Source organism: Talpa occidentalis, unplaced genomic scaffold, assembly GCF_014898055.3.
Source record: "Talpa occidentalis isolate TD23 unplaced genomic scaffold, MPIMG_talOcc4v2.1, whole genome shotgun sequence".
Lineage (NCBI taxonomy): Eukaryota > Metazoa > Chordata > Mammalia > Eulipotyphla > Talpidae > Talpa > Talpa occidentalis.
The window spans coordinates 120370366-120382681 of NW_026555331.1; the positions used below are offsets into that span (position 1 = coordinate 120370366).

At 35.8% G+C, this 12316-nt stretch overlaps 1 protein-coding gene across 1 annotated transcript in view; it reads right to left on the reverse strand.

The window, feature by feature from the left end:
* Positions 1 to 12316, reverse strand: part of RELN (reelin) — a 436933-nt gene that overhangs the window by 118278 nt on the left and 306339 nt on the right. Inside the window, exons 21-23 of the mRNA XM_037511284.2 lie at positions 7911 to 8103; positions 6743 to 6855; positions 618 to 755 (exon numbers count right to left, since the gene is read on the reverse strand). Of these exons, the coding sequence (XP_037367181.1) occupies positions 618 to 755; positions 6743 to 6855; positions 7911 to 8103 (444 nt within the window). The remainder of the gene's footprint in view (positions 1 to 617; positions 756 to 6742; positions 6856 to 7910; positions 8104 to 12316) is intronic.

The following is a 12316-nucleotide window of genomic DNA, read 5'->3' on the forward strand; positions in this document are numbered from 1 at the left end:
TAGAATCACAGTACCAAGTAGCACTGAAGACAGATTGGGTATGTGTATGAGTGGGCAGGTGAAAGAGAGATGTAGCCTTAAAAAGTCACATATTAGTATTTGTCTGCTTAACCTAAACCTACATGTAACTCTGGCCACATTTTATAGATCCCTTTCTCATTAAACCATATGTCTTTTAGTTTTTAAGTATTCCAATGTGCCCCATCTCATCCTCATTAGCGATAATCACCATCTCACGGTGTATACAACCTTGAGCTTCTGGGAAGTCATGTAGGAGAGCAAGTAGCAGCTGTTTGACTCATACTTTAAAACTGTCAGGGGGAGGAAAGGGAAACAATAGCAAGGTTCTTTTAACTACCAGAGATGACTTTAGGGTTAATTAATAAACTGTGGAATTTAAATCCAGGAGGCTTCATCTTGAGGTTAGGTTTTGAAGTTTTATACTTCTTTAATTGTAACAATATTTTATATGACTAAAATAAGAACAGCGAGGAGGATCATTTTCTTTTGGCTATTTCATTATTTATCAGTCTCTTCATAAAACCCTGATGACAATGGCTGTGATATCCTTATAAATACAAATCCCTAGAGTCAGTCTCGCTGCCTGACACACGCACCTGCACAGGCCGTGGTCGCAGAAGCCATGCCCGCTGCACATGTTTGGGCACTGCTGGCCAATGTAAATGCTGTCGAGAGCCCACTCATCTTGCACTGTGTAATAGCTCTGACTCCAACGGAAGCGGGTGGCACTGGACCTAGAAACAAGCAAGGTACAGTAATAAAAACAAGATTTCAACTGGCAGGTGGTGGCACAGACAAAAAATGTCAGCATTCAAAATCTTCAGATAATGGTTTAGAGCTTGTATTTGGCTGCCAGTCATTTCTCTTTACTTTCCACTCAATTATTATGAAATTCAACATTTCTATAATGAAGGGAAGTTAAAAAGAAATCTGCCTATTATGTATATATATCTCAATCTTAATTTAATTTGAGATGTTTTAAAGAAAATTAAATTAATTTTGTTGCAGAGTTATTACTAGAAATACATAAAAACATACCAACCTTTTTTGTTTTAGACTTGCAGTTTAGTTCTCAATATAAAACAAAAGTTTTATTGGGGTGCTGTTTTAGGGTTGAGGGGATGTGCTACAATGAAAGAACAAGTAAGAACATCTGGATACACATTCCACTTATTATTTCTGAAACATTAATTTGCCTGGGTTTCATGGATAAGCTGATGTTAAATGGAGACAGAAAGTTAAAGTTCCATCTAGAAAAACAGGTGGGACCTTGTGTCATCTAAAAAAAAACTAAAGAAGATCCTTGAGAGCAATGCCAAGAAAGTTTTCATTCATTTTTTTTCATGAAAGAATGTTTAGTACAACACATTCTTTTAAAAATCACATCATATTTTTCACCTTTAGGAATTTTTAGGGATCCTTTACTAGTTCTTTTTACTCACAGTACAAAACAAAACAAAACGAATTTGCAGAATCAACATGCATGTTTAGCTTTATTGATTAAACCTTTCCCAAGCACACTATCTACAGATCCATTTGGTCTTAACACATTAAAGTCCCTGCATCAATTACCCACATATTAAATACTCCCTACATACATAACAGACCATTAAAATCCTGATAAGCCTTCACTTTATTTTGCAAATAATCTGTGGCTAATAGGTTGCACTTTCATCCCAGTAAGATAATCCCAGGATTCACTAAGGTGTATCCAGGAGACATAAGTTTGCTGCATTTCAGTGCCCATCATGAGACATACAATGGGACAGATGCACTCATCCATAGTAATAGTTACTATTTGTAATTCTAACAGCCATCACAATTTTCATAGTCCCATTAAGAAATGGACTTCAGAGAAACTTACTATAAAGTAGTACATTGTCTTTGAGCATACAGTCTCACAGAAAAGAAGTAAGACTCATGCACCAGTGTCAGAAAAAAAAGTTGACTATCTTCTTTTAAGATGGATTATAATCTGAATTGAGTCCAGGAACTCAGATATACAGAGAGAGAGAGAGAGAGCTCTTCTGGGGATGAGGGATATCTTTTTTTTTCCTCAATAGTTTGCACAGGAACAGAACAAAGTAGGAATCAAAAAAAAGTCTACTAATAATGAGTCAATGAGTAGTAGATAGACAGTTCAGAAAAGGCCAGCCAGTCCATTTCTGATTTCTGTAGGTAATGGGGTGAAGAAGTATTAGGAGTCAGGGGATCTGACCCCCAGTACCCCGGCTCTGCAATTTATCAGCTGTGTGACCTTTAGTGAGAATTTTAAGCCTTCAGGGTTTTTTGTTCTTGCTTCTTAAATAAAGGGATCTGGCAAACTAATTTCTAAGATCCCTTCCAGCTCTCAAATTTAATGACTGCTCTGGTGGTTTGTTGACTGAAGTGATAGTTTATTTTCTTTATAGTCACATGCCCAAGCAAAAACCCATGGCATCCATAATTTCGAGGTTTGGGTATTTCAAGCATTAAAATGAGGTTTGAGAACTTCAGAAACCTGCCCTAGATTTTCCTTTCAAACAGTGACATGTAGTCACATTCTAAATTCTTTTTCTAAGTAAAGGAAACCTTAGATGCACCTTACAATTTCTTGAAAAGGATATTTACTTAAGATAAAAAGTTTAAAATGGATTATTCCATTTAAAATTGCAATCCACGGTTTAATGTGCTGATGTTAATTAACAGAGGAGGAAGCAAAAAGAGGTTGAATACTGGCTTCATTTTTAGTGAGAAAAAAAAAACCACAACTAGTCTTGTGAGCAATCTCCTGCTGGTCACATGTGGGAACAAAAAGTGTGATCTCGCTGATTTGCAGCTCCATCACTGCTAGATATGCCCTTAATACAGATATCTAATTTGCCAATTCTCTTCCTCTCTCTTTCTCCTTCTCTTCTTAAGCTACATAACCATTCTTAGGAGCAGTCTTATGTGCTCTAGATTGAATCTGAAAGTGGGACTGCTGCCATGTGGATCATGAAATGAAGTTGACCTGCATTTAAAGTCCAAACTCTATGGATTCTGAAAAGTGACAAAATTTGACAGTCCTCTTTATTTGACTCCCCTCTACCCCACATATGAACTTATAGACTGAAATAAAATAGCATTGAGTCATCTCTTGATAGTTTGGCAACCTGAGGAATCAAGGTAAATGGAGGCTGACTAAATTGTATTTTCCACCTTCAGAGTTAGTATAATTACATTTGCCCAATAATTCTGAAACTCATTCAGTCATTAGGTGTTGATTTGTTTATGAAGTCAGCAACTGACAGCTGTTTGTGTCTCATTAGGCCCTGTTCTTATGTAAATGTCTCTCATAAAAGCAAAATTAATTTTCATTGGGTAACAAATGTTCAGTTCATATACAATATAATTTCTCTGAGCAGGTGTATGTATATTCGATATTTCCATTCTAAGTTGTCCTATCTAGCATATCTTCCAAAGTTAACAGATCTTTTATAGTGTAGAAACCACGTTTGCTTGCATATGTTCAATTTACAGTTACATATGCTTAACTCAAAACAGCAGAACAAATATTTTCCAAAAAGAATACTGCTTTAAACTAAACTGTATTCCCTTAATACTTGAGAAAAACATGTCTTTGCAGAAGTTTTATATGAATAATATAAAGTTACCAAGAATACCAAGGTGATTAAATGTACCATAAGCTTACAGCAGAGCTTTTAAGCATGCAGATCTCAAAACAATGATAACCAGTTGAATACGCTTTAGAAAAAAATAGCAATAATGTTTAGCAGAAACGTTAAAATAAATACCCTCTTGGGTTGATTAAAAAATATTTTTACTTTTTTTTTTACCTTGGGCTTTGAAGGAAATTTTGAAAAACAGAGTTAAATTATTTATGTACATGCACTTAAAGACAAATGGTTGGGGGAATAATCTAGCAGACTTTTTTTTTTCCTGTTTGTAAATGAGGTACATTGTAATAAAACATCTCTTTAATTTATTGAGGTACATTGCATTAAAATTCTCTTTAATTCCCCAACTTTTATATAGCACCCCAACTGTGTGTCAGGTACGGTTGGAACTGAAGGGTTTAGGATCAATGTATTTAAAGTGTCTAAGTAACACTGATGAGATCTTTTCTGATTATACATTCAACTCAGTGGTACTATCTTTTAAGCAAATAAGCAACATATAATGTTAGTTTTAAATAATCTACAAAATTTTTCTGATAAGGAAAATATTTTTGGATATTGAAACTATATGGATTAAGAATAATAGTTTAAAAACATGTCTGGGGATAAAAAGACATCTCTAAAATGAACTAGAAATATTATCTTACTATCATAAATTGAAATTGTACTACACATGCCAACAATTAAATACCAATATTTTTTAAATAGTGAGAATAATGCACTTAATGATTAAAAAAAAAAAACATCGTTAGCTTACCACCCAGAATAACCAGTTTTTTAACTGTTTGATGTCTTGGGTTATTTTTTATAATCTTGCTCTATATACTTGGAATATCACTGAAATTAAATAAAACTCTTGATTATATTCACAGCAGTAGATATGAAAAGGTAGGATGTTAGAGAAAGTAGCTACTTATATGAAGCATTAACAGTGTATCCAGGAAATTGCTCACAGTTGGATATAAAAAATATCTGTGGGGCCTCCCCTGTTGGCGCAGCGGTTGAGCACTGGGCTGCAAGGCTGCCCACAGCCTCTGCAGCGCCGGTTCATTCCCTGGCTGCCAGCGAGGGTCCCACACACACACACACACACAAAAAAAAAAAAATCTGTGAAAATCAAATTTCAAACATAATGATAAATTATTAAAAATAATCAAAAAGGTATTCTTATATAATGCAACAATACAATTTTCAACTAAATGAAGTACACGAATAATTCTAGATTATCTGATCATTTGATTTTTTTTTTAAATTGATGAACATTCATGTTCTTTTTTTTTTCCTAAAGATTTATTTATTTTATACAAGAACTGGGGTACAGGTCGGAGGTGCAGGAGGGTGAGAGAATTCACCAGAGCCAGAGTGGGGAACAGAACAGGCAGAAGGACTGAGGTACACCACCGAGGGGAGCAGCGGGCACGGCAGGAGAGGTCTGTGCACCATGTGGGACCCTCGCGGGCGGCCGGGGATCGAACCAGCACTGCAGAGGCTGCGGGCAGCTTCGCAATCCAGCACTCAACTGCTGCGCCACCAGGGGAGGCCCTGATCATTTGATTTTTTACAGAGCGTACGGATTACATAAAATAATCTGAGAAAAGTTTGTTTAGTAATTTTATCTTTACATAAGGATTCTTGGACAGGAGATACCACAGAAAAATAAAATTCGTATTGTTTGATGTTTTTCTTACTACACAAATCACAGAATCTTAGCATTTCAGACTGCGAGGGACCTTTAATCATCTAATTAAGCCTCTTTATTATACTTAGCAGAAATAGGGCTTAAAGAAGTTGTTAATGGTTAAAATCATGTAATTAATTAATCACTATGAACTCAAGATTTCTCATTTACAGTCCAAGGCTCTTTCTTGGGTGAGCTCATGCTCACAAATATTCGTATTACTCATAGTATTTAACTCTTCAGCCCAAATCTCTTTTCTGAGCTTCAGATTCATAAGTGCAATTGGCTTCTTGATATTTCTGCTTGGATAGATAAGTATCTCAAGCTTCACATCACAAAAACAGAACACTTAATTTCCTGTCCCAATCCACGCCTTCAGTCTTTCCCATCTCAATCAGAGCTACTACCATCCAACATGTTTCCCAGGCCCAGAATTTAGAATTTATTTTTGTCTTCCCTTTCTACCACAGCACACCCTATTTAACAGAATATATTTCACAACTGATGGTTCTTGTCAGGTTTTTTACAATCATCTTCCAAGTCACCAACATTTATTGCCTGAAACCCCTGTACTGGTCTCCCTGTCTAATCTTCTAAAATCTATTCCTGACATACTGCTTACAATGGTTAATCTAACGTGAAACAATGCAATACTGGGGGTGGTGGGGGGCGGGGATTGTGCTCTTCTCTTTCACATTAATAAATGTTTGACTTTATTCCTAGTTTCTGAGGTTTCTGCTCCCTGGGGATGGTTTTCATTGTTACCAAAGAACATAATCGGAGAAAAAAGAGTGTAAACCAAGTTTTTGAAATTAAAAGTAGGACTTATCAGCAATGAAGCAACTTTACAACTCAAACTGTCTTGGCATAGGAGATTTTAGATTCTTGTATCATTCCCTTTTGTATGTCAAGCCTAAAGGGACTGGCTCACTGCATTCTCCTACAAAAAACAGAGGTCAGAAAAAGCTAGGATAGGCCAGAAAACAAAGTGTAATTAGCTCTATTTTTCAAATATCCTTAGTTTGCAAGACAAACTGGGTCTTTTTTTTAATTGATGGCAAATGTTTTGTTTCTTTAATTTTTGTTAATTTTTAGATGAAGTTCTTTTTTTTCTTACATCATTGTTATTTTTAGGGCAGTACTTGATTTCTCCTCTCAGGTGTTGTCCCCGAAGTTCTCCCAACACCAAAGCCCCAGAGATCCATCTGCCCCATCCCTCGTGCTCTTTCCTCTCCTCCTCTCATCGCTGCCTCAAAATCTGTCTTTTGATGATGACATTAAATGAATGCATCTTGCCACAGGGCTTAATTCTTCTTAACATTTAAGTCATACTAGTAGAGAAAGTAAAAGTTAAATAACAGCTATATCTAAAGACATCTCTCACCAAGTTTTCTGGGGAAGGAGCACTATGACTCTTCTCCACTGTGTGAACTCGCTGGCGTGGTAAATACTTGCTGATGTAAATTCCTGACAACTCGGCATACTTGGAAGGCATTCCTAAAAGAGTCAGGCAAAAATAAAATCTTAGAGAAGCCTAATGACATAATCTTAACTATTTGCAATATGGATGTAATCTGGGATTTTTTTTTTCTGTGAAGCTAAAATATCTATAAAACAAAGTGAGATATGACAGTGGATTGAAATATTTTCCAATCGTGACAAACAAAACAGAAATGGATTAGAATTCATTTTTTGAACTGTTATAATATTAGCATTTGATAAAATTATTCTATTTACTATGATTGCAACATTGCAACATCCCTTACTACAATGTTAGACGTTTACCAATTAAGAAAATACATTTTAAAATAATAAAAAAATTTTAAAAACAAAGTAAAAAGTACATTTTATTTGTATCTAAAAAGTACATTTTATTTCAACAAACTGAATCTTTGTTTTTTTTTTCTGTGTGGTTTTTTTTAACTTTTAACTTTTATTTATTTTCTTGATGAGTGATATTCTTGTTTTATAAAGCTTTTAAAATTGATTCAGAAATACAGGCCCCCACCTTTTCAGATGCACACCAAACCCACCACCAAGACACCAACAATTCTCCACTATAGTCTACTGTCTCCTTCCCCCTTACTTCTCTACCTTCCCCCTCTGGTAGCCTCAGTTTTACAGACAGATTTCTAGAGTTTCTTTTTTTCTTTTCCTTCAGCCAAGATATACTTAAGATATTCTTAATAAGGTCTACATATAGGTAAAGAGACTTAGAAATGATATCATTAAGATACCATTAAGATATGCTACACAGAAAGAAGAGAGACATTTATAGAGAAATAGGGTCAGAGAAAACAATATTCAAAATATCATCCTAGAGTACCCATTCTTGAAGTTATTAGTATTTCTTTTTATATTTTAAATTACCTTTTAGTATCTGGTAGTGCAGAATGGGGCATCCTTATAATCATTGCTGACTTTATATATCAATTCTAAATTACAAATAACAATGTTTCTTTGCGACCAAACAAACTTTTAGAATTGCTTTACTTCCAATATATAGAAAGGAGGAGGCTTCCTATCACCAGCTCTGAAGAATATAAACTTACCTCTTGGACAAGGTGCCAGGTAAGGCCATGGTTGGTTGAGTACTCCAGTTTCACCTGGTTGTCCATATGTGGGGTGTATTTCTGGCCACAGCCCATCACCAAACTGAACTGAATCATATAGGATGCACCTATCTGCATTGACTGTGTTTCCACATAGCGCATACTTGAGGCAAGTTTAGAATCGCCTGTAAAACTGCAAGAAAGAGATGAAAATTAGAAAAATTTAAAAAGCAATGTATCAGGGGAGAATTAAGCTCTTCATTTTACACCATATGCCCCAAAAGTTTCACTTTACTTATTTAATCATGCCAAGTACTAGAGTGGATTTCAGTCACTTAGTACATGCACTCACAATAATCTCTCTGGCCTTTCTATTGGTGACAATTGTCCCACAGGAACATGCTCTAGTAGAAGATCTCCTCAAGATGAGAAGAGAAAAGAAGCACCTGTGCAGAGCCTCACCTACTACTTCATGGATGTGAAATGCCCAGGAGGCTACAAATACAAGCCATCTGTAGTCATGTGCAAATGGTGGTTTTATGTGTTGGTGATTCTGCTGCCTTTGACCAGCCTAAAAGGGGCGCCTTCAGATGGAGGCAAGGCCAAAGTACCCTGAATCAAGAGGAATAGGAAACCACCCTCTCAAGAATTAATAAATACATTTTGGGTACAATTCTCCCCACTCCAAGAACAAAACAACAAACAACAACACAAACTAAAATACAGTCTATCATGGAAACAGTATTTTTAAAGTAAATACCTAGAGTCAATAACTTAAAAATGAGTAATCATATATTGCTCATGAGAATAAATCCTTTGACTCATCTCACTATTTTTGAATATATTATAAGGACATAGTCCTAAAATCAAAGACAATTTCATAAAATATGTTGACTATTGCACATTTACTTGTTTTTTTTTTTTTTTAAGATTTATTTACTTATATGAGAACTGGGGTATAGGCCAGATGTGCAGGAGGGTGAGAGGATTCACCAGAGACAGAGCGGGGAACAGAACAGGCAGACTAACTGAAAATACACTGCTGAGGGGAACAACAGGCGAGACAGGAGAGGTCTGCCATGCCATGTGGGTTGCATGGATCGAACCCGCACTGCAGAGGCTGGGATCGAACCCGCACTGCAGAGGCTGCAGACAGCTTCAAAGAGCTGCACCCAACTGCCTGTGCCATCAGGGAGGCCCTGCACATTTACTTATAATAGTAATTGGTAACAATTTCAACATCAAACTGTAGGGGAAAACAAAGTGCTTAATCGGTATAGCCACCTGACAGAATATCTATATTTCAAATATTAATGAAGATAATATAATCACATTAACAAGTAAATGTTAAAAAAAAGTTTAAAAAATTCCACCAAATGATGCAAAAAGGAAATTCACCAGGATATTCATAGTGGTTGTTTGGTGGTGGGAACGTGGACAATTGAATATTTTTCATTTTTCCCCCTTACTTTCTAGTCTTCAGTTCTTGCATTAAATACTGAAAATATCATAATGTAGTTTTAAGGGTTGTGCCTCAAGTCAGTAAAATTCACATTCTTTATTGAGTCCCAATTGAGTATTTAAGTAATTTTAAATATCTTAAAGGCAGGAACAATTACTTTTTTAGAGAAAACTTCTCAAAGATTTGTAATCATCAGAGGAGATTAAAATATGGATACATTTTCCACCCTACTTAATATGGATCAACGCCAGTATTCCCAGTGTCAGCCACATTAGGGCTTGTATACCATAGTACTTTGCTCTGCTCTTCTGAAGCAGGTCCAGCACCTTCTTCAACAATGTCTCCTATTAGGTGCCTTAGCTGCTAAAGACAAAAGAGATAATGCAATAATGCAAAAAACTCCATGAAATCTTTGAGGCATTGAATTTTTTTTTCTTGCTTATCCTTTGCTGAACTAGCAAAATAAGGAGTAAAAATTCCGACTTGCTTCTTGCCGAGACTAAGATGTTATTTAAAGATGGAATGCTGTTTAAATAGAGGATCAACATGAACTTGGGCTCAAGGTTGAAAAATATAAGAGGCTTTTCTCAACAATGACTAATTATTATTTAAACTAACAGTTTTTAAACTAAGATTATGTACTTAGACAGTAAATAGAGTAATAAAATGTAAGATCCCCGATCTCTTCTTTAGATGAATGTTTGGAAAAGGAAGGACAATATTTCATATTACTGGCCTTGCAAATCTAGTCAGTATAAACACTACTTATTATTAGTAGTGCTTATTATTATTATTCATGAAGATGTCCACCTGTTGTTGCGTCTAGGCCACATCCTAAGATTGTGCTAAACACAATACCCACATTATCTATATTAGTTCCAGCCTGAAAATAACTTTGAGAAATACAAATAATTATCTCCATGTAACAAATAAAGAAATGGGGGTATCAAGTGAGACTCAATGAGAAATCACTTCTGCCTGACTCCAAAACCTCCTAACCCAAGCACTAGTTACCTCTTTGTCCTTATAATACTCTAAGAGGGAGAGAAAACCTTTTTGTATAATTTCCATTTACAGTTAATTTAAAAATCATTAATTTTTACTTACTATGCAGTAATATTCTGATGTTAGAGATTAAAAAAACCAAGATTGCTACTATGTGTTAGGATATATAGGCAGTAATATAGAAAACAGAGCTGTGGATGCAGATTTTAGCAATTATTCAAAATGAAAGAAATCAGCACAGTGAGTTGTACAGGCAAAAACTCGTTGATAGAAATTTCAGGATTTTTTAAGTAGGCAAGAAACCCCAGATGATCTTCCTGTGAGAAATAAATACACCTTTTAGCTTGTATTACCCTTGATGAGAAAGGCAGCCAAATAATTTCATTTGAAATGTTTACTTTTTAAGCTACACTCTACCTCATGGGCATGTGGGGAGAAAGCCACAGTGCATGGTAGCACCTGAGTTGAATGGTCTGCAAGACACGCTAAGGCAATAAAACTTTCTCAGTCCTGTCATGTATAGTATTTCCCCGCCCCAGCATTTCTGAAATAACATAGGATTATATTCACAATCACCTCTTTGTAAATTCCTTCCACCTGAGATGGTATTGTGTCCTCACAGTTCTATACAGAAACAGAAAGAAATGCTGCATTTTGCAAATATTGCCAGCACCTAACTTATGTGTGGTTACAAATTAACCATGAAATTGGCTGAAGAGAGGAAATATTCAGACGTAGACTTAACTTCTCCATGAGTTAGCCTGATGATAATAGCTTGTAAAGCTGCCAAGACGCCAAAAAAGAAACAATACAAAAATTACAGAAAAAGAAATATTAAGAGGCTAAATGAGGTCAGTTAAACAGTCACAACTTTAAATTCTTACTTAGTGCAAATATCTCTTCAACTGGTAGTTGTGGGCAGATAGGGTTGGGTAGGCTGATGCAGCTCCATCACAGCCTCTTTTCTCCCTAGTCACCTTCAGAGGTTAGTCTGGGAGCATTGACATCCATCAATTAGTTATCCCCATTGGGATATTAGAGTAAGATGCTAGGTGGCTTTACTCATTTGGCTTTAATATAAGCTTTTAAGGAAACAGATAGACTTGGCTGACATGTTCCTCTGCCTATTACTTCAACTGCCCCCCTTCTGTCCTCGAGTGGCAGCAGCCATCTTGTGACAATAATGGAAGGAATTATTAGGTGGCGGTCTCTACTGAGATGGTAGAGTAGAAAGATGGAGATAGCCTGGGTCCCTGATGGTCTCCTTAAGCTGTTTACCAGACCTGCATTGCTTGTGACAAGTGTTGTCTCATCACTTTTGTTTATGCCATAGTCAGTCTCTTGTTTTTGTTGTAACTTAGAGCTGAATGAATGCATTTCTAATTGATACATATGTACAGTTCTTCATGGTACCATATGATGGCTACCCTGATGTCTTAACAAAACACCACAAGAAAAGCACAGATTTCTGTGTCTTAACATCTTTACTATTCACAGTACCAGTTCACTTGGTTATTTTATGATTTATTTAAGACTGACTGAAAGCCAGTGATTTTAGGTCAAATCCTTTAATTTACTAAACTGCTCTTTGCTACTTGTTGAAGTCAAAAAATGTTTGTAATGGCAAAAACAAAGCTGAACTTGTCTATTACAGTCACAAAAACAGAATAGCACACATCAGCATTTTGAGAAGAAATTCTGGAGACAGAATGCATTAGGAATCAGACTTAGCTTTGTTCACATTGATTTTCAAGAATAGCTCAAAAAAGAAAGAAAAAAAGAAAAAGGAACAACAGAATAGAAGCTCCTGCATCTATTACAAGATTTAATGAGTGAATGAGGATACCTCTATTAGGACAAGAGTACATACTGGTTCCTTTTCATTTCGGCCTGCAAGAAGGCTCTACTAAAACCCTGCTAAAGTGAATGAGACTAAAAT